The 23,794-nt window shown below is 42.3% G+C and overlaps 1 protein-coding gene across 1 annotated transcript in view; it reads right to left on the bottom strand.

Moving 5' to 3' along the window:
- SNTG1 (syntrophin gamma 1) overlaps positions 1-23,794 on the bottom strand; it is a 260,259-nt gene that overhangs the window by 134,819 nt on the left and 101,646 nt on the right. Inside the window, exon 2 of the mRNA XM_052651830.1 lies at positions 17,757-17,809. Within this exon, the coding sequence (XP_052507790.1) occupies positions 17,757-17,783 (27 nt within the window). The 5' untranslated portion in view covers positions 17,784-17,809. The remainder of the gene's footprint in view (positions 1-17,756; positions 17,810-23,794) is intronic.

Raw genomic sequence — 23,794 nt, 5'->3', positions numbered from 1 at the left:
GTCTTGAATAATGATGCTTCCTGGATCAGAGTGATGGCAAGTGGCAGCATCCCCACCCTCACTCGGCCTGAGGGATGCCCTTCCTGCCACAGACGGGCTACGGAGGGAGGTAAGGACACCAACTGATATGGGATGGGAGGGCTGGATCCACACGCCCTCGTCCCCGATGTAGTCTTGGGGGCTGAGAATGGGAAACAGCACCTGAAAGTGCTGCCTGCGCAGCGTGAACTAAAACCACCCTGGCTGCAAAGTCTTTATAGATTTGCAGACCCAGGTTGTTCAAGAATAAAAACCCACCCAGATAATGACCAGTCCCACATTTTAGCATAAACTTAGGACCTGCACCCATCTTCTTTTTCTTTATTAACATAAGAGTTGCTTGTCTTCTACCTTTTTAAGCTGTGGTTGCGTCACACATGCATGAGGACATGCACGTGCTGCATATAACCTACAAGCACAGTATGTGATTATAAAATCTGAAAAATGAAGTCTTCAAAGGCTGTTTTCTTATCCCTGATGGACGATCCTACCTTGCACTGGATTTTGCAAACCCCACACTGAAGTCTGTTTCCTTAGAGGAATACTAAAGAGCAATGCCTCTTCGTTACTCAAAAGGCAATGCTTTTAAGCATCTAGTCATTGATTTCTTATCTGTGAATCAATGAAGTGTGTTCATGAATTTACATTGACTTACTCTTTGTTCTAAAAACATACCTCACATGTAAACTTATTAAGAATGTGCGCTTAGCATAAATCAAGTACTTTTGGAAATTCAAAAAGTAGACTGTCACTGACTTCCTACGTGAAAGAGAAAACCTGTTTAGTTTAGGTTCTAGGCCCTGAAAGAACACAAATTCTGTTTTCACTGAACTTTAATATCTATGTTCTTTTCACCCTGAAAGGTAGTATTTGCAAGATGACAGAAGAAACTGCACAAAGCCAGGTGGAGACCACCACATGCGTGGCCAGTAGTCTTTCAGGAGTCCTCCTATTTCTCTGTGTTGGTTGCTAAGTGTAAGTTACCTGTTCCTTAAGCCTGCAGTTGTGAGTGATACGTGACCCCTTGTGTGGCTCCATCTGTGGTAGCAGAACTGATGGTACTAAGCGTCATCCACACAAGACGCTTCTAGCCTCATTTCATGCCCTCCCTTCCCTGCTGCAATGTGTCTGACCAGCCTCCTCCTCTGCTAACTTCCAGCTACTTTTCAAGCTCTTATACAAGAAGTGCAGCTCCTTGAAGCCTTCAGAGGCCCTTCCATCCAAAGGCCTTTGTTGACTATGAGGGCTACTCCATTTCTTCTAAGGGATTCTTGCCCACAGTAGGAGATATAATGGTCATCTCAGTTAAATTCACCCATTTTGGTCCATTGTAGTTCACTAATTCCTAAAATATCGATGGTCACTCTTGCCATCTCCTGTTTGACCACTTCCAATTTACTTTGACTCATGGACCTAACATGCCAGGTTCCTATGCAATATTGTTCTTTACAGCATTGGACTTTACTTCCATGACCAGTCACATCCACAACTAGGTATTGTTTTCGCTTTGGCTCCATCTCTTCATTCTTTTTGGAGTTATTTCTCCACTGATCTCTAGTAGCATATTTGGCACCTACCAAGCAGGCGAGTTCATCTTTCAATGTCATATCTTTTTGCTTTTTCATACCGTTCATGGAGTTCTCCAGGCAAAAATATTGAGGTTGTTTGCCATTCCCTTCTCCAGTGGACCACCTTTGGTCAGAAATCTGCACTATGACCCCTCCATCTTGGGTGGCCCTACACGGCATGGCTCATAGTTTCACTGAGATAGACAAGGCTGTGATCCAATCCAAAGGCAAGTCCTTACTTCTTGGAACTCAGGGCCTTGGTCAGGTAAGAACATTCACCTAAGAGTCAGTCAGTATTTAGGCGTCGCATGCCTAAATGATATCATAACATTTAGCTCCATCACATCATTTGACTTCACTATATATACTATTATCTCTAGAAAATCTTAGCAAGTTAGTACTCTTTTCATTTTTAAGGATTATTAATCTATAAGACCTAGTACAATCTTTTACTCATAGTAGAGTTTCTTTCAATATTTATTGATTGAATCAGTCACAGATTATATTTTATTATATGAGAGACTAATCAAATTATAAGTGGTCAGGAATTATTAAATTAGTAAGTGTATGTTATAAAGGAGCATGTCTTTTCACATCAACACCTATGGTACCTTAAGGAGGACGGATGTGAAAGTGAACTGTGAGGAGAGCTTGGACTGGAAGTGGAATGCGGACCTACTGCTGTACATTTTGACAACACTTTTAAGGCAAAGAAGCAGTAATCACGCCTGGCTGTACATACACTGCTTCTTCTGCATTGTGGGTTTTGCATTTGTCCTCATTGTATTCTCTCTTAATTTTTGCTTCTTTTCAGATTATTGAATGCCAATTCCTTACAAATAATTTCAACATTTTCTTCTTAAGAGAAGAATTTTTTAAACAATAAATAAATAACCCTCCTTTTCAAAAACATTCTGTATTAGATGTCTATGTGAAACTTATCTAGCCATATTTCTATTTCTTCACAAAGAAGAGATATCATGGCATTTGTAGGGTAATATTCTAAGTAGATCTCTCTGTGGACATGGATATCAAAATTTCATTGTTAGTAGTTTATTCACAGTCAAGAGAAAATAAGTTTACTTTAATATATCTTTGATATGATTTTCAGCGATGTAGGACTTTATAAAGAGGCCGAAACTTAGACTTCCCAAGTGGCACATTATGGTTTCGCTTTTGCCAAATTCCTTAAATGGAACTCAGTGCTTCATGTTGCTGTTCAGTCACTCAGTCATGTCTGACTCTTTGCGACCCTATGAACAGCAGCATGCCAGGCTTCCTGTTCTTCACTATGTCCCGGAGTTTGCTCAAGTTCATGTCCATTGAGTCAGTGATGCTATCTAACAATCTCATTCTCTGCTGCCCTCTTCTCTTTTTGCCTTCAATCTTTCCCAGCATCAGGGTCTTTAGCTGCATTTTTTCAGCATTTCATAAAATCTCTCAATCTGCTTCTCTGCAGAGTGAGAGATAGGCTAGAGTGTCTTTACGTGCCAGTCCATGGAAATGTTCTAAGACCGAATTTCTGGCAAGCTCTAATTTTGGCCCATCTTCGAGGTGATTTGCTCATCCTCAGAGCATCATGTCGTCCTGTATCCCTTCCAGTCCAGCCAGCAGGTGGGAGACACATGGGAACTGCTTTGACAGCTCTAAGAAGCTGCTCCACTCTGGGGGCGTCGGAATGGCGGCACCCTCAAGGGATCAGTGCCAAAGGGCAAGAATGTTGACTATAGAAGCAAGGGTGAGAGAAACCTCAAAGGTATCACTGGTGTAACATACAGCCAAAACGTAAGGGAATTTGATATCTGCTTCATATCAGTGAATCAAAACCTTTTGTGTAAGAAACCATCTAGGAATCAACATTCTGTCATCTCAAGTCCAGGTGAACTGTGCGCTAGAAACACTGCCCACTGCCCAGTCTCTACCACGGAGTCTCCGAGGTGTTTCATGGCTGTCTCACTCATGCAACACATGTTCAGACTGCTGAGGGCTTCACTGCCCAGAACTAAAATAACACTTCAATAGAAATGGCAGGTTTACTACACTCATTCAAAATTAAGAATACCTTGTTGTTCAGTTAGTTGCTAAGTCAGATCCTACTCTTTGTGACTCCATGGACTATAGTCCGCCAGGCTCCTCTGTCCATGGGCATTCTCCAGGCAAGAATACAGGAGTGGGTTGCCATGCCCTCCTCCAGGGGATCTCCCCAACCCAGGGATCGAACCCAGGTGTCCTGCATTGCAGGGGATTCTTTACCAGCTGAGCCACCAGGGAAGCCCCCAAAGGGAATACTGTGGTGCAAATCTAACAAGTAAAGGTTTTCCTAGAGACTCAAATGGTAAAGAGTCTGCCTGCAATGCAGGAAACCTGGGTTTGATCCCTGGGTCGGGAAGATCCCCTTGAGAAGGGAATGGCAATCCACTCCAGTATTCTTGCCTAGAGAATTCTATGGACAGAAAAGTCTGGTGGGCTACAGTACATGGGGTCTCAAAGAGTCAGACATAAAGTCACAAAGAGTCAGACATGACTGAACAACTAACCAACAATGGCAAAAAGTTTCCTATGTGGAAAACTATAAACTCTGAGGAAAGAAATAAAAAATGAGGAAGGTAAAGAGAAATATTTTATATTTGTGGACCAGAAGACTCAACATTTTCAAGACACTGACTCAACCCACTTGATCTATGGAATCGATAAATCCTAATAAAACTCCAGCAAGCTGCCTGTGGGTGTTGGAAGCTGGCTCTCGGGTTTGTGTGGAGAGGACCCGTAATAGCCACGTGATGCTGAAGCAGAGGACAGAGCCAAAGGATCTGGGATCTCTGTCTCAGACCTGCTGTAAAACTGCAGGAATCAAGACAACACAGTGGCTTTTTTTTAAGACTAAACATACAGATCAGCGGGATAGAACAGCAAGCCCCAGAGTTCAGGAGAAGGATGATGGTGAGAGTCGTAAAACAACGTGAATGTACTTGGTGCTGCTGAACTTTACAGTTGAATGTGCTTAAAATAGTATTTTTATATCATGTGAATTTTACCACAATAAAAAAAACATTTAAAAATAGTTCTTAAGAGCTATAATTCATGTACCTTTACACCAGCCACTTGAAAGTGCATTATTTAGTGGCTTTTAGTATTGTCTCAGTTATGTATCCATCATCACAATCAATTTAAGAACACTTGTCTTTTCAAAATGTTGCTGGAACCCATCACTCCTGATCCCCTCATTCTAATCTCAGCATGCTAATCTACACCATATCTCCATGGTGTCCACCTGTTGTGGACATTTCACGTTAATGAAAATACACAGCATGTGGTCCTGTGTGTTTAGCTTCTCACTGTGATGCTTTCAGATTTGTCCAGATTGTAGCATGTATCAACACTTGGTTTTCTAAGCTGCCCGCTAACCTTCCCCTGTGTAGATACACCACAGTCTATGGTCCATTCCTCCACCTCTGGGGTATTTATATGATTGGGCTACTATGACTCATGCTACTGTGAACATCTGTGGGCACATTTCTGTGTAAACATGTGAGCTCATTTCTCCTGAGTGTCCTCAAAGGAGTGATACTGGGAACTTCCGGCTGTTCCACCCCACGGACATTGCACGTCCTTCCCAGCAGGGTCTGAGAATCTCTGCTTCTCCGCATATTGAGGACCACTTGCTCTTTTCTGTCTTTTTGATGATAAACATCTTAGTGGATATAAAGTGGACCTTGCTGTGGTCTTGACTTCCATTTCCTGGATGGCTGATGGTGTCAAGCATTTCTTTTTTCTTGCTGGCCATTTATAAATCTTCCTTGAAAAAATCTCCGTTCAAATCCTTTGCTCATTTTTATTGGCCATTTCACTAATGAGTTGTAAGCTTCTGCCAGATTCTTGAAGGTTACTTAGGCATATAGAGAAATCTGGGTTGCCGGTTCTTTCTCTTCAGTAGTTGAAAAATACTGTGCCCCTTCCTTCTGGTTTCCATTGTTTCTGGAGGGAAAATCTACTATCATTTGAATTACTTTTTGCCTATTGCTAAAGAACAATATTGGTTTTTTCTTGCTGCTTTTAAGTTTTTTTCTTTGTCTTTAGTTTTCAGGATTTGACTAAGATCTGTCTTGACACAAGTTTCTTGGGTTTATCCTTTTGAGATCTGTCCTACTTCTTTAATGTATAAGTTTACATCTTTGGCAAAATTGGGGGAGTTTTCAGCCATTATTTCTTCAAGCACTGTTTGAGCTCAGATGTCCTTCTCTTTTTCTGGGACGCTTAGGACTTAAACGATGGATTTTTCATTTTAAGCTCATGGGTCCATTATGTTTTCCAGATCAATTTCTTTCCTAAATTCAGAGAGGGTGATTCTTATTGTTCTGTCTTTAAGCTAACTGATCCTTTCCTCTGTCCTTTCCATTCTGCTGCTGAACCCATCCTCTGAGCTCTTATTTCAGCTGAATTTTCAGCTCTGCATTTTCCATTTGCTTTCTGCTGAGACTTTCTTTTTTTCTCACTTGTGTCAATGCTGTTGTAAGAAGGGTAAAACCATTTCACGACAGCCACCTTCCAGCTCTTGTTATACTTGTAACGTCTCTGACATTTCAAGGTTGGCAGCTGTTGGTTATCTTTTCTTTTTTAAGGTGAGGGTTTCCTTGTTCCTGCTGGTCCAGGCAGGAGTTCCAGCTGCTTCAGCACCTCCACCCCACGAGAGCCTGGCTGGGAGGCACAGGGCTGTCCCATCACTGCCCCTGGAGAGCCATCCATGGAGGTCTCTGTCAAGGTGCTGAAGTAAATCTCAACCTTGCACAAGTCTACTGCTCTAGTGGGAAGTGGAGGAAAAACATATTTTTAAACATCAAATTTCTCTACCTGTAGTACAAAACAACTGATGGCATTAAAAGCTGAAAAAAAAAATATATATAATGTGTATGTTGTGTGTATGTGAGTGGCTCTTTGATGGGAAAAAAAGAGAAAAAACCTGAGGCTTCACACCCCTTTCACCCCAGATGAGCTGGTAAGAATCCACCCCCGGGAGCTGCCATGTCTCTCTTGATCAAATTTCACAGACAGTGGACCTCACCTCTGAATTCTGCATCCCAGCACATCCCCCATGGAGTGAACACTGACTCTCACCGTGAAAGCCGGACATCAATTTCTCCTGATGTCTCCTTCAGGAGATGATGGTTTCACACATGAGATTACTAACTGCACACTTTCTCCCACAAGGAAAACTAAAGGAAGTCACCTAGTTTTGTTAATTCTAAGTCCTAATGATGCTCATTAGAACTCTGCTGCTGCTGCTAAGTCGCTTCAGTCATGTCAGACTCTGTGCGACCCCATAGACGGCTACTGAGGTGCTAGTTACATTGACGCCACACATCTGATAATTCTGCCATATTTAGAATTTAATCTCCAAGATTTTCTTGTCTGTTACTGGCAACCCCTTTGAAACAGGCAATCTCTGAGATGAATTATGCAGCCATCTCATATTGATTTTAGTCTCACTGGCCTTCTAAAAATATATTGCCAACATTTAAAACCGACCTTGGCTAAATTTGATTTTCTTTCAGGGCAATGTTGAAGGAGATAGTATCACAGGGATGGACATGGCTTCCTCTGGTTGAGGGGGCTGGTCACTCAGGAGGTACAGGAACAGAATAGTCCACTTCTGAGCACAAGGAAGGTGACTTTTTCTGTTAACTGAAGCATTCACGTTTCCACCTGACAACTGCTATGTACCATTCTGATGTATGTAATATATGTGTATACATGTACCATTTTGATGTATGTAAAATATGTGTATGTGTGTATATATGTAATGTATATGATATATGTAATATATTTTTCTGCCAAAAAATAAAGGAAAAGAAAGGAAGAAAAAAGGCAATGGGCCATTACTCTTTTATTAACTAAAAGAAAGAAAGGGTGACCCTATGGGAACAGTGTAATCAGCCTTGACAGCCAGACCCATGATTCAAGATGATATAAATGGTTTGTGACAAACAACAGTTAACAGTCCGCAAAGCATCCATTGTCTTTCGTCAGCAGGAGATTATAGATTTAGGACCCAGCGTGACTCCCCGCAGGATGTTGGTGAGAAGTGAGGTGGAAGCTCAAATTCAGCATTATTCACCCCAACAAAACAGTCTGAAATAAGCCTGTGAATCAGCTACACAGTGAGTCTGCCTGCTGAGTCACTACAGACATCAGGGTACCCAGGAGCGGCCTGTGTGACACGTGCTGCGACTCTCCCCTGAGATCACACATGACAACACTGTTAAGATGATGTCGTTGATGTTATTACACAAGAAGGATAAACTCTAAAACATCCAGTATTATGATAAAAGTATTCTGTCACATTCAATTTAGTTTCACCTATTGGAAAGGGTCCGACAGGCCCACATGGAATCCCATGTGCTAAGCCCAGGTCACCAGGCACTTGACATTGACCACCCTGCAGTTCCAGCTTCTGCAGGATGGTCACTGGTTTAGCCACTCAGCCTGGAACTCCCCTGTCAGAGCTAGAATGACCCGCCTCCCCCACAGACCTTCTCTCCCCTCAGGAGGATGATCTTCACAGAAACAAACCTTTTTTTGGGAACAGTTTACTTTTTCTGACCATTTCTCCCATTGAAAACCTCTTATTTTCTTTAGCTGACAGAACTCCTCCTAATTGCCAGATGAGTACCGCCCAACCCCATGGATTGTAGCCCATCAGGCTGCTCTGTCCATGGAATTCTCCAGGCAAGAACACTGGCGTGGGTTGTCATTTCCTTCTCCGGGGCATCTTCCCGACCTAGGGATTGAACCTGCATCTTCTGCACTGCAGGTGGATTCTTTACCACTGTGCCACCAGGAAAGGCCTCATGAATCACTGAATAAAGCTCATGAGATCTTTAAATGTACTCAGGTGAAATTTTCTCATTGAACACCCTCCAGCCTGTCTCCAGAGCTGTACTTCAGTGAGGAGGCTGACCAGGGGGCTGTGAGAAAATTAATGCTGGTCAAAGGCAGGACCAGTAGCAGGTTCCTGTGTCCACTGCTGAGGGCACAGACAGAGCCTGCACAGCACCCAGCGTGACTCTGTGAGGTCCACAGAGTCTTCCACCCACAAGCCCCAGGGAGAATCTTGACATGCGTTCAGGGACCACTACCCAAACACTCCTGCTTCCCAGAGACGCCCCCCTCTGAAGGTTCAGTGAGATGTAAGGTGAGTTCAGAGTGGAAACTGTCATGTGATACTTCCACTTAGTCCCTGGGGAGGAGAGCTACAACCCACTCCCTCATGATCACAAACACAAGTGTCCCTCCAGCCATACAGTGGCAACTCGGAGTCAACAAGACCCTGGGCTGGAGACGGGCCCCCATGTATGTCTTTGGACCACGTATGAATCCATATGCAAGGACGCTGCTTACTACACTGTAGACAAAAAGTACTGGCTCTGAATGTAAGGGAAAAATATTAAGTATTTTCTGTGAATAGATGTTTTTATTCAGGACAAGACAGAAAAAAAAAAAGAGAAAACTTCAAGAGAGGGAAGAGATACTTACACCGGAATAGAAAGGCTCTCCAGAGACACATGTCACGTCCTGCTCCTGGATCATCAGGATATCCCTAGCCAGGTGCAGGCCGCACTTTGAAGGGCTCCTGGTTACCATCCTGCAGCAAACAGATCCCCGTCTTTGTCTTCAGAACAAAAAAGAGCAAAACAGAGAAAGAATTATACTCAGTTCATAGGTTATATTTTTATGGCCTTTTTAGCAAAACATCAAGAAAGCTAGAAAAAAATGTAGTCAGATGAGCCTGAAACAAAACAGGTACAGAGAAAAATATAACCATTTCACACCAAGCTATTGTTCAATTGCTAAGTTGTGTCCAACTCTTTAAGACCCCATGGACTGCAGCATACCAGGCTACCCTGTTCTTCACCATCTCCCAGAGTTTGCTCAAATTCATGTTCATTGAGTTGGTAATGCCATTCAACCATATCATCCTCTGTCACCTCGTTCTCCTCTTGCTCTCAATCTTGACCAGCATCAGGGTCTTTTCCAATGAGTCGGGTCTCTGCATCAGGTGGCCGAAGTATTGGAGCTTCAGCTTCAGCATCAGTCCTTCCAATGAATATTCAGGGTTTATTTCCTTTAGGATTGACTGGTTTGATCTCCTTGCTGCTCAAGGGACTCTCAGAGTCTTCTTCAGCACCACAGTTGGAAAGCATCAATTCTTCAGTGCTCAGCCTTCTTTATGGTCCAACTTTGACATCCATACATGACTACTGGATAAACCATAGCTTTTACTATACAGACCTTTTTCAGCAAAGTGATGTCTCTGCTTTTAATAACTGTCCAGGTTTGTCTAGAATTTTCATACCAGGTAGGCCTCATAGAGATCATATCAGAAAATACCCACGAAGATTTGGAAAGGTAGGATTATAGTTTATATGCTATATTTGAAAAATAGTAAACATTTATTTAATATTTACAACCTACATAACTTTTTTGGTAATGGTTTTATTGAAATCCAGGTCACAGTATATATTACAAAATTAAACCCCTTAAAGCGTTCAATTCTATGTTTTTAGTGGAGCAATACACAGCTATCATTATAACCAAGTTCTGACCATTTTCATTACACTGAAAAAACATCATATCCCCAAGCCACCCCACCCCCATTGCATGCTCAGTCACTTCAGTCATGTCCGACTCTGTGGCATCGTGGACTGTAAACCACCAGGCTTCTCTGTCCACGGGATTCTCCAGGCAAGAACACTGGAGTGGATGTCCTTCCCCAGGGGATGTTCCAGACCGAGGGATCAAACCTGCGTCGCTTATGTCTCCTGCACTGGCAAGTGAGTTCTTTACCACTAGCACTGCCTTGAGCCATTCTTAATTTGGATAAAGGGATAAATACATAGAAATATATTTTTATCTTTAGTAGTTAAGTAGCATGAAATCCCAGGTAAATAATACAGGACTTTCTCTTGGAATATAAATTATGCATGGGTTATTAGGGGTTTGTTTCTTTAAGAGAATGTTCACAATATTGATGAGAATATACTGAGACACCGTGGCTTCTAGAAAGAATTTTCTGTAAACTGTTTTATTCCATGTGGGATACACACCATTATGCCCTTTATTATATGTGGTTAGATTGGTCTGTAATTATTCTGTAAGTATTATAATGTCTTTTAAGGAAAAACAAGCTTTTCCAGGAGTTGTGATGGTCCTAGTCCCTCCTCTGAGATCACACACGGCTAGGCCCCCATAAATTGTATCCATTAATACCCCCCCAGAGCTCAGCTCGAGTGCGTATGTCTAGAAGACAAAAGTATTGATATTTCAGCAAAAGCAAAATTTATTTTCTTTAATACAGAACACAAGTTTTGTACATTTTTCCCAAGGCAAATTCTCTCATGCTTGCAATATGATCTTGGCCAGGGGCCGGTATCAGATTGCTTGAAATGCTCTGGAGAAGGAGATGACATCAAAGCCCAGGGAATTTAATTGGGTGTGTTTGATGGTTTTTCAGTGGGCAGAACATTCCACACCATTCCCCTAGCAGAATCACGGACTAGCTGGCACTTACAGATAAAGCTCTGCCTCAATTCCAGGAGGAGAGAGGGGCTTTTCCCTGAGACCCCGTAAACACATTATTGTCTCACATCAAAGAGAGATTGAAGATCATCCAGGGAAAGCTTAAGGAACTAAAGCACAGCTCGGAGGTTTCTCTCATCACATTTCTGATGTGGTCACACCTCCATCCACTCAAGCATGTCCCCTAATTACTGGAGAGTTGTCTGGAAAACAGAATGTGGACCTAGAGCTGTGCTGGGCCCCTCAGAGGACAAGAGTGATGGGAGATAAAAAATGAGGTGGCTTCTATTAGAATGTAATATATGTACCATAAATATATATGCCAATAAATTTCTGTTTGGAGAAAATGACAAACTGAGAGATAATGAAGCTAACAATAAATTAACATTAAAATATATATTTCCATATAAATGCTATATATATTCTATTATGAAAATACAGCTCAAGGACATGAAATTACATTAAAAATTCCACAGATGCATTTGTTTTTCAAATACAATGTAACTAACAGAGTCAGACATGAATTAGATGATAATCTCTGGTCTCAGAATATTCCTACTCATCCAAATATACAAATAAGGTGCAATATGATGTTTCAGCACTTGATATAGGAGAAATGTAGAGGAATGAATTAGCTATTCATGAGTGAAGGCATGTGAGAGAAGGCTTTGTGGACAGAAAGAGGTCGCTTGTCTTGAAAAAAATAAATTGAGACAATAAGTAGAGAAGGCAAAAGTTATTTTATCCAAAAGGGGGAAATTTGAGTAAAAATATAGAAGCATGAGAATGCAGAGTCCATGTGATGGAGAACACAGCTCTGATGTGGAGCCCATGGAGTTTGACAGGAGCTGAACCAGAAGAAGTTTCAGGAGGTGGGGGTGGGGGTAGGGGTGGGAGGCGAAGGTCCCTGTACCGTGTGGCGGCAGGTAGGCACTGCACAGTGAAATGGTACGCTTAGAGTAAGGTCTTCTAAGCCTGTTTCTTAGACCAGAGGAGAAGGCAGATGGGGACTGGAAAAGTGAGAACACAGTTACTCTTGGCAGAAACATAAGACCTTGGGCAGGAGACGCTGGGGACTGAATGGATGGGTCAGGCCCAGAGCTGCTTCAGTAGCTGCAAGAAGATGGGTACTATCCATTTTGGACACTCTCCTGGCTCAGAGCAGCCTGCTGGATTGGCATCATCACTGTGGGAGGCAGGCACACAGTTCATTCACTATATAGAGCTGACTGTGTGCCCAGATGTATTCGTTTATTCACTTGACTTTGGTCCCCCAGCACAGTGGTTCTGGCAGACGGGACAAAAGCAGAGGCGTGGAGACAGGCAGGAGGTGGGGTTTGAACCTGGGCCTCTGACTCCCTGCCTGGTGTCCTCTGGCAGAGATCTCTGTAAGGATGCCTCCCCATCCTTCTGTACACAATGGCAGGGCTATCAGTGTCTTTCACCAAAGCTCTGGAAATAATTCAGTCTTGAATAATGATGCTTCCTGGATCAGAGTGATGGCAAGTGGCAGCATCCCCACCCTCACTCGGCCTGAGGGATGCCCTTCCTGCCACAGACGGGCTACGGAGGGAGGTAAGGACACCAACTGATATGGGATGGGAGGGCTGGATCCACACGCCCTCGTCCCCGATGTAGTCTTGGGGGCTGAGAATGGGAAACAGCACCTGAAAGTGCTGCCTGCGCAGCGTGAACTAAAACCACCCTGGCTGCAAAGTCTTTATAGATTTGCAGACCCAGGTTGTTCAAGAATAAAAACCCACCCAGATAATGACCAGTCCCACATTTTAGCATAAACTTAGGACCTGCACCCATCTTCTTTTTCTTTATTAACATAAGAGTTGCTTGTCTTCTACCTTTTTAAGCTGTGGTTGCGTCACACATGCATGAGGACATGCACGTGCTGCATATAACCTACAAGCACAGTATGTGATTATAAAATCTGAAAAATGAAGTCTTCAAAGGCTGTTTTCTTATCCCTGATGGACGATCCTACCTTGCACTGGATTTTGCAAACCCCACACTGAAGTCTGTTTCCTTAGAGGAATACTAAAGAGCAATGCCTCTTCGTTACTCAAAAGGCAATGCTTTTAAGCATCTAGTCATTGATTTCTTATCTGTGAATCAATGAAGTGTGTTCATGAATTTACATTGACTTACTCTTTGTTCTAAAAACATACCTCACATGTAAACTTATTAAGAATGTGCGCTTAGCATAAATCAAGTACTTTTGGAAATTCAAAAAGTAGACTGTCACTGACTTCCTACGTGAAAGAGAAAACCTGTTTAGTTTAGGTTCTAGGCCCTGAAAGAACACAAATTCTGTTTTCACTGAACTTTAATATCTATGTTCTTTTCACCCTGAAAGGTAGTATTTGCAAGATGACAGAAGAAACTGCACAAAGCCAGGTGGAGACCACCACATGCGTGGCCAGTAGTCTTTCAGGAGTCCTCCTATTTCTCTGTGTTGGTTGCTAAGTGTAAGTTACCTGTTCCTTAAGCCTGCAGTTGTGAGTGATACGTGACCCCTTGTGTGGCTCCATCTGTGGTAGCAGAACTGATGGTACTAAGCGTCATCCACACAAGACGCTTCTAGCCTCATTTCATGCCCTCCCTTCCCTGCTGCAATGTGTCTGACCAGCCTCCTCCTCTGCTAACTTCCAGCTACTTTTCAAGCTCTTATACAAGAAGTGCAGCTCCTTGAAGCCTTCAGAGGCCCTTCCATCCAAAGGCCTTTGTTGACTATGAGGGCTACTCCATTTCTTCTAAGGGATTCTTGCCCACAGTAGGAGATATAATGGTCATCTCAGTTAAATTCACCCATTTTGGTCCATTGTAGTTCACTAATTCCTAAAATATCGATGGTCACTCTTGCCATCTCCTGTTTGACCACTTCCAATTTACTTTGACTCATGGACCTAACATGCCAGGTTCCTATGCAATATTGTTCTTTACAGCATTGGACTTTACTTCCATGACCAGTCACATCCACAACTAGGTATTGTTTTCGCTTTGGCTCCATCTCTTCATTCTTTTTGGAGTTATTTCTCCACTGATCTCTAGTAGCATATTTGGCACCTACCAAGCAGGCGAGTTCATCTTTCAATGTCATATCTTTTTGCTTTTTCATACCGTTCATGGAGTTCTCCAGGCAAAAATATTGAGGTTGTTTGCCATTCCCTTCTCCAGTGGACCACCTTTGGTCAGAAATCTGCACTATGACCCCTCCATCTTGGGTGGCCCTACACGGCATGGCTCATAGTTTCACTGAGATAGACAAGGCTGTGATCCAATCCAAAGGCAAGTCCTTACTTCTTGGAACTCAGGGCCTTGGTCAGGTAAGAACATTCACCTAAGAGTCAGTCAGTATTTAGGCGTCGCATGCCTAAATGATATCATAACATTTAGCTCCATCACATCATTTGACTTCACTATATATACTATTATCTCTAGAAAATCTTAGCAAGTTAGTACTCTTTTCATTTTTAAGGATTATTAATCTATAAGACCTAGTACAATCTTTTACTCATAGTAGAGTTTCTTTCAATATTTATTGATTGAATCAGTCACAGATTATATTTTATTATATGAGAGACTAATCAAATTATAAGTGGTCAGGAATTATTAAATTAGTAAGTGTATGTTATAAAGGAGCATGTCTTTTCACATCAACACCTATGGTACCTTAAGGAGGACGGATGTGAAAGTGAACTGTGAGGAGAGCTTGGACTGGAAGTGGAATGCGGACCTACTGCTGTACATTTTGACAACACTTTTAAGGCAAAGAAGCAGTAATCACGCCTGGCTGTACATACACTGCTTCTTCTGCATTGTGGGTTTTGCATTTGTCCTCATTGTATTCTCTCTTAATTTTTGCTTCTTTTCAGATTATTGAATGCCAATTCCTTACAAATAATTTCAACATTTTCTTCTTAAGAGAAGAATTTTTTAAACAATAAATAAATAACCCTCCTTTTCAAAAACATTCTGTATTAGATGTCTATGTGAAACTTATCTAGCCATATTTCTATTTCTTCACAAAGAAGAGATATCATGGCATTTGTAGGGTAATATTCTAAGTAGATCTCTCTGTGGACATGGATATCAAAATTTCATTGTTAGTAGTTTATTCACAGTCAAGAGAAAATAAGTTTACTTTAATATATCTTTGATATGATTTTCAGCGATGTAGGACTTTATAAAGAGGCCGAAACTTAGACTTCCCAAGTGGCACATTATGGTTTCGCTTTTGCCAAATTCCTTAAATGGAACTCAGTGCTTCATGTTGCTGTTCAGTCACTCAGTCATGTCTGACTCTTTGCGACCCTATGAACAGCAGCATGCCAGGCTTCCTGTTCTTCACTATGTCCCGGAGTTTGCTCAAGTTCATGTCCATTGAGTCAGTGATGCTATCTAACAATCTCATTCTCTGCTGCCCTCTTCTCTTTTTGCCTTCAATCTTTCCCAGCATCAGGGTCTTTAGCTGCATTTTTTCAGCATTTCATAAAATCTCTCAATCTGCTTCTCTGCAGAGTGAGAGATAGGCTAGAGTGTCTTTACGTGCCAGTCCATGGAAATGTTCTAAGACCGAATTTCTGGCAAGCTCTAATTTTGGCCCATCTTCGAGGTGATTTGCTCATCCTCAGAGCATCATGTCGTCCTGTATCCCTTCCAGTCCAGCCAGCAGGTGGGAGACACATGGGAACTGCTTTGACAGCTCTAAGAAGCTGCTCCACTCTGGGGGCGTCGGAATGGCGGCACCCTCAAGGGATCAGTGCCAAAGGGCAAGAATGTTGACTATAGAAGCAAGGGTGAGAGAAACCTCAAAGGTATCACTGGTGTAACATACAGCCAAAACGTAAGGGAATTTGATATCTGCTTCATATCAGTGAATCAAAACCTTTTGTGTAAGAAACCATCTAGGAATCAACATTCTGTCATCTCAAGTCCAGGTGAACTGTGCGCTAGAAACACTGCCCACTGCCCAGTCTCTACCACGGAGTCTCCGAGGTGTTTCATGGCTGTCTCACTCATGCAACACATGTTCAGACTGCTGAGGGCTTCACTGCCCAGAACTAAAATAACACTTCAATAGAAATGGCAGGTTTACTACACTCATTCAAAATTAAGAATACCTTGTTGTTCAGTTAGTTGCTAAGTCAGATCCTACTCTTTGTGACTCCATGGACTATAGTCCGCCAGGCTCCTCTGTCCATGGGCATTCTCCAGGCAAGAATACTGGAGTGGGTTGCCATGCCCTCCTCTAGGGGATCTTCCCAACTCAGAGATCAAACCTGAGTCTCCTGTGTGGCAGGTGGATTTTTTGTTTTTACCACTGAGCCACCTGGAAAACCCATGGTGTATGATACCATGTACTATATTTACAACTGGAAATGACACAGGATTAAAATTTATGCATCTAAGTTTAAGCTTCTAGAACAATAATTTACCTTTTTTTAATGTATGAAAAAAAGCACAGGGAAAAGAAAAGCATGGGACACATGTGCACCATGTTGATGTATGGCAAAAAAATACCACAATATTGTAAAATAATTATCTTCCAATTAAAATAAATAATTAATTTAAAAATAAAAAATAATTTACCTTTTTAAAAAAGTATGAACTGAAAGGTGTTCTCTTTGCTTATTTATACCTAAGCAAATATGACATATTTTAACACATGAATATTTGCCTTTTGCCCGAAGAGTGCAAAGACAATGCCTTGCATGTCACATGAAAAGATAATCTTTCTTCCTAAAATAGAGTCATTGCCTTCTCTGAGGGCCCGAGTTCACGCACTGTTGACTGCACACTTGAGTGGCCTTTAACACCCTTGACAGAGCAATGCATCACTTTAGCTCACACAGAACATGATGGCAGCTCCACAGAGTCAGAATCACCAATATTAATAGTTAAACAACACTGAAACAGTGAAAGAATAGTGGAATCATAAAATCGGAGGATTTTAATGCTAAAAGGGACCTTGCTGCTGCTACTGCTGCTAAGTCGCTTCAGTCATGTCCGACTCTGTGCGACTCCATAGACGGCAGCCCACCAGGCTCCCCCATCCCTGGGATTCTCCAGGCAAGAACACTGGAGTGGGTTGTCATTTCCTTCTCCAATGCATGAAAGTGAAAAGTAAAAGGGAAGTCGCTCAGTCGTGTCTGACTCTTAGCGACCCCACAGATGGCAGCCTACCAGGCTCCTCTGCCCGTGGAATTTTCCAGGCAATAGTACTGGATTGGGGTGCCAAAAAGGGACCTTAGACATCTTCTAATTTATAACCATTTATGTGAAAAGAATTAGTTTCAAGGCTTCCACTACCTGAAGCCGTCAGCGCACAGTTTAGGGAGGAGGACAACTCGACCCAAGGAAACATGCTCCCTTCTTGCAGGAAGAAGCCCAAGGCTTCACAGACTCTCCGTGCCTTCAAGTCTCACTGAGATAGGTTGTTCTCTGGACCCGATGAGGGCCCTCACCCACCCCTCTGCTGCATGCCAGGCTCCACAGACATGAACGAGGGCCAGTGCCCACCCCCAGCCCTCTAATCAAAAAGCAGAGAGGTGTGGGACCTACCTCCTCACAGGCGGTCCGGAAATCCATGTGCTACGGCACCCACAGGATGTCGTCTGAAAAGACAGAGAGAGGCCGTCAAGCACAGCACCGAGTGTCAGAGGAGACAGCAAACCAGTACGAGAGAGGAGGCATTGGGTCCTGTGGGGAACCTGTGTCCACAGCCCCTGTGAGGACGGAAGGATGAGACAGGAGGAGGTGATGGACCGTCTCCCTTGGCTCCTGTGAAGTGTGAACCCCTTGCCACGGTGGGGCGAGGACGTACACGTCCAGGTCCCTCTCCCTCCGCTCAGCACCCCCGATGGGATCCAGGGCAGCTTGAGTCCCTGTCTCTAGGGGGCTCATCGCCACCATCCACTCTGAACCATACTTTGCAACTGGGGAAGTGAAGTGAAGTGAAAGTCTCTTAGTCATGTCTGACTCTTTGTGACTCCATGGACTATACAGGCCATGGAATTCTCCAGGCCAGAATACTAGAGTGGGTAGCCTTTCTCTTCCCCGGGGGATCTTCCCAACCCAGGAATAGAACCCAGGTCTCCCACACTGCAGGCAGATTCTTTACCAGGTGAGCCACAGGGAAATCCAGAACTACTGGAGTGGGTAGCCTATCCATTCTCCAGTGGATCTTCCTGACCCAGGAATTTAACCAGGGTCTTCTGGGGAGGAAACTTCAACAGGAATAAATACAAGTTGTCTATCATGTGGTTATCTCTTGATAAAGAAGGTTGACAAGTCTTTCTCAATTAAAAAGTTACATGCATGAATAATTGTCTCTGGAACTTAACATTTGCTTCAGAAACAGTGTGAAGTAAGAAAGCAAGCTATTTATCAGAGAAATAACAAGATAAATTGATGTATGAAATATCCAATACAAATTTCTCTAGTGACTGTAATATCTAAATGATAAGCATAGACTTAAATGCTCAGAAATCCTGTCTTGTTTCATTTTAAATACTTTAGAGAGTTTTCCTTTAAGTATATGATAAACTTTAAGAGTCATCATAGAAAACTGACACCCTGTCACTATAAAAAATGTGGAGTTAAAATATAATCTTTTAGGTAAATGAGACTTCACAGTAAAATGCATGGTGCGTTCCAAAACAGAAGACTTGATACAATTCAAAGTACTGCTCCTCTCCACCTCTGGAACAATAAATTCTCTAGTCCTCTTTGTCATTTTCTGTTGTATGAGGTTGATGAGCGCTTCATAAGTCTGTGTGAGTGGAATAGAGTACATTGCCACTGGATTATCACTGCTGCCTTTGAAAGAAAAGAGATGGAGCATTTTCAGTAGAATTGAACATGCCACATAATATATTATTTTCATAAATATAAGTCTTATGGACTGTGAGCCTAGTTTGGTTTGACTGGAAAGCATAAAGAGGTTGATATTAGCAAAGATAGATAAGAATAAATCGTTAGCAAATAAAAGGGCAATTTGATGAAATTATAATTGATGACATGAATTATGTATGTTGTCCATGAAAATTTTGTCATTAATTTAATTATTATTTTTCAAAATTGCTCTAGAAGATTGTATATGAAAGAGCTGCAAATATTTACTTATTGCCATTTCTTATCTTTAAAAGTAGGAACATTTCAGTATTTATTGATTACATAAAAACACAGTGTCTCCAGAATCAATTTCCTGCTTCTAAATGCAGCCAGAGAAATAGGCATAAGGGCATTTAACCATTATCTAAACTTAAACTCATAGTTCAGCAGGGAGTATATCTGTGCCTTCTTAACACTTTCTCAACCATTTTAACACATTTTCCTTTTCCCCTTAATTTTCCATTAGCCCTAATGAAAATATTTGGTAATAATATCAAGTATTTTTTAAGAAAAAGAATTTATTCAAAACAATTTAATTACTAGTCAACATAAATCTCATATTGTTTTTTGGTTACTAAGTTGTGTCCAATTCTATGTGACCCCACGGACTGCAGCACACCTGTCCTTCATCATTTCCCAGAGTTTGCTCAAATTATGTTCATTGGGTCAGTGATGCCATCCAACCATCTCATCCTCTGTTGCCCCCTTCTCCTGCCTTCAATCTTTCCCAGCATCAGGGTTTTTTTGCAATGAGTTGGCTCTTTGCATCAGGTGGCCAAAGTATTGGAGCTTCAGCTTCAGCATCAGTGGCATAAATTCCATAGCTATCATAAAACCTTTTTCAGTGATCATAAACATAAAAACCGGAGTAAAAATCATACTAATTTATGTGTTTAAAAATTTCTGAGAACTTTTTCTGTATAAACCGCTATGTTAGAATGGTTTTAGTTTTACAGAGATATTGTAGAAATAGCTCAGAGGCTTCCTGAACACCTTTGTGTCAGCACGTTTATGGACGCCTGCATTAGTATGCCACATGGCACGTAACTGTTACGAGTAATGAACCAATGCTGTTGCATTATTGTTAATCAGCCCCTACTTCTTTCAGATGTTCTTGGTTTCCCCCTCGTCCTCTACAGTTTCCAGTATCCCATCCCAGATGACACATGAGGTTTAATCACCCTGTCTCCTTATACTCCCCCTGCCTGTGACCATTTCTCAGACTTTCCTTTCTTTAATGACCTGGGCAGTCTTGAGGATTACTGATCATTTGTAGAATGTTATTGCATTGTGATTACTCTGATGTTTGTCTCATGATGGTGGTGGGGTCGTGGGTTTTGGAGAGGACGCCCGGAGATAAATGCCACTTGACCACCTCGCATCAGAGAATCACTCCATCCACACGTCCACATGCTGCTGAGGCTGACTGTGGGTCTGGATGACAGATGTTGGTCAGATCTCCCTGTTGTCAGTTCCTCTGTTTTTTTTTCCTTTCACAATGTATTTATTTCTGAATACATCAGATCATCACAGTGTACATTTTAAGTATCTCATATTTTTATTTGTTAACTGTACCTCAAGAAAGTCAGACAAAGGTAAATATTACTGACTTATCTTTTTTTTGTCCTGTGTTCCACACTGCACTCTGGAGCCCAGTCACTCTCAACAGCACAGGTTGTCCTGAGAGCAGAGAACCCACATGAATCACTTGGAATTGCTCTGCACAGTGGGTGTATCTGTTCTCCCCATCATTTATTTATCATTTACTCAGGCCCTCTAAGCTGACAGAGCAGGGAACACATGTGCATACGATAACCCAGGTTAGAGCACAGGTGTTTATAAAGGTTTCCATGCGCAACCATCTGTATCTTTGTTGAATCACATATGAGCTCTCAATGATGTTCCTGCCTCTAAGGCATGAACACAGGAACCACCCTAATCTCTTCCCTTGTTTTCCTGTAGATCCCCACTCGCCAGGGACCCACCATTCACCTGCCTGGTTGTACAGGAACAGTCACACAGGAGCTGTTAACACATATCTCTGTGGGGACCAACTTCATCACCTAGAGTACAGTTTATTTTGCCTTTAATATTACAAGCTATGCCTATTTTCAAAATGACTAGTGTCAATGCCTTTTCCTCTCCCCTATTTCAGTGAGCTTTTTTCAGACATTGCATTATTAGTATGTCTTATAAGGAAAAAAATAAAGCCTTTGTTTAAATTAATTTCTTAAAATATGATTCTTAAAAAACCTCATCATTTAAAATATGGATGAGAAAAGCAAAACATAAGAAGCCTGGGTGGATAACAATAAAATTAACTTTGATGTTTATAGAATCACAGTGTGTAAATGTGACCACCCCCTCTCCCCCCACCATTCTTGATCGACTTGGAATCCCGTAACCAGTTCAGAGATAAGCTACACAACATGGGAAAGTCCTGGCCTCAGAAAACCTGTTTTTACCATTATTACAGGTATGACCCAAGGAACAGTGCCAGACTGTCATCCCAGGCCATGAGTAGTGGGAGAGGAGTGAACATTCCCAAGTGCCCCCAGAGTGCCGCCTATATGCCCCAGGTCTCAGACCTGGCCTCTGCTCGAAGGGCTGGCCTTCTGCAATTAAATCTAACACTCCAGGGTTAGCTGAAATGACTCTTGTTAATTATGCTGACAACAGCACCACTTCCTGTTGATTAAACCTCATCTTTATAACCAAACCAGGGGGGCAGATGCATGCTGCTGCCTATGGAAATACTGCTTCTCTCAGAATGATTCATTTGTCACAGGGTTGACAAGATGAAGACAAGGCCCTTCCCCACTTGCATACACATGGGGACATGCTCAGGTGGAGACCTGAACAGGTGGTTACATAAGACTGAACGGAAAGCATCGGTGCAAACACATTTGGATTTAAATTATTTAAATAATTTCCAGAATGTTTCAGTCAGTGCATATAAAAAAAGTCTCTGTAACACTCTGCTTACCATGACAGTTCAGTTTACTGAATGGAAAAATGTTATTATTTATAGAACTTTCCCAAGGCTAAATAATAAAATATGCAAAATTTATTTGCCATCTTTCTGTGTACCCCAAACTCAAGCCCGGCACACGCTCTCTGTACACACTTTCATATCTTCTTCACATGGTGATGCTTTGATCAATTGGAAATTAACTCCCTCTCCTCCTGGTTAAAACAATAAGAGTAAAAATGACACTTGCATACTTAGGTTTGATTTTTAGAGAACCTTTAGATCATTCAGGGGTGGACATCTTTGGGGCGACTCTGTGTATGCATTACTCTCCTTTCTATATTGATTAGGAGTGTGCATGGTTATTTAAAAATGCCACAAACCAGTGGCTTGACCAGGAGGGCAGATGGTTTCTTCTCCTGTGAGGACTGAGCCGAGTAGCTGAGAGGTGGCCTCACAATGTCTGGAGCCCACACTGCCACCCACAGCAAATCACGGCCAGAGGTTTAGATATAGTGCAGAGAATATTTGATCACCATCTGGAGAAGGACATGGCAACCCACTCCCATATTCTCACCTGGAGAAGCCCATGGGCAGAGGAGATTTGGGAGCTGCAGTCCATGGGGTCACAAAGTCAGATACAACGGAAAGACTGAACAACAACAACAACTATTATTAACCCAGGTGAGTTCTTTCTCCTTCCTTGGCTTAAACTTTTACTGAAGCAGAGTGTTAACTTTCCGTAAAATAGAAGGCACATGTCACATTCATAGCTGGAAAGACAAAGTATAAACATAGTATTTGAAAGGAAATATTTACTTTGTAGTAAAGAAGATCTAGGTTTGAATTCAGGCCACTCACTTGCTGTCTATGAGTAACCCTCTGATTGTCCAAGTTCTCTAAGCTTCATTCAGTTCAGTTCAGTTCAGTTGCTCAGTCGTGTCCGACTCTTTGCCACTGCATGAATTGCAGCACTCCAAGCCTCCCTGTCCATCACCAACTCCCGGAGTCCACTCAGACTCACATCCATTGAGTCAGTGATGCCATCCAGCCATCTCATCCTCGGTCGTCCCCTTCTCCTAGCTAGCATCAGAGTCTTTTCCAGTGAGTCAACTCTTCGCATGAGGTGGCCAAAGTACTGGAGTTTCAGCTTCAGCATCATTCCCTCCAAAGAAATCCCAGGGCTGATCTCAGAACGGACTGGTTGGATCTCCTTGCAGTCCAAGGGACTCTCAAGAGTCTTCTCCAACATCACAGTTCAAAAGCATCGATTCTTCGGTGCTCAGCTTTCTTCACAGTCCAACTCTCACATCCCTACATGACCACTGGAAAAACCATAGCCTTGACTAGACGGACCTTTGTTGGCAAAGTAATGTCTTTGTTTTTTAATATGCTATCTAGGTTGGTCATACCTTTTCCTTCCAAAGAGTAAGCGCCTTGTAATTTCATGGCTGCAATCACCATCTGCAGTGATTTTGGAGCCCCCAAAAATAAAGTCTGACACTGTTTCCACTGTTTCCCCATCTATTTCCCATGAAGTGATGGGACCAGATGCCATGATCTTTGTTTTCTGAATGTTGAGCTTTAAGCCAACTTTTTCACTCTCCTCTTTCACTTTTAGCAAGAGGCTTTTGAGTTCCTCTTCACTTTCTGCCATAAGGGTGGTGTCATCTGCATATCTGAGGTTATTGATATTTCTCCCGGCAATCTTATTTGTTCCACTTTAATCTTAGGT

This window comes from Budorcas taxicolor, chromosome 14 (assembly GCF_023091745.1).
Source record: "Budorcas taxicolor isolate Tak-1 chromosome 14, Takin1.1, whole genome shotgun sequence".
Lineage (NCBI taxonomy): Eukaryota > Metazoa > Chordata > Mammalia > Artiodactyla > Bovidae > Budorcas > Budorcas taxicolor.
Note: the sequence above shows the minus strand (reverse complement) of the source record. Positions and strands in the feature narration are given on the sequence as shown.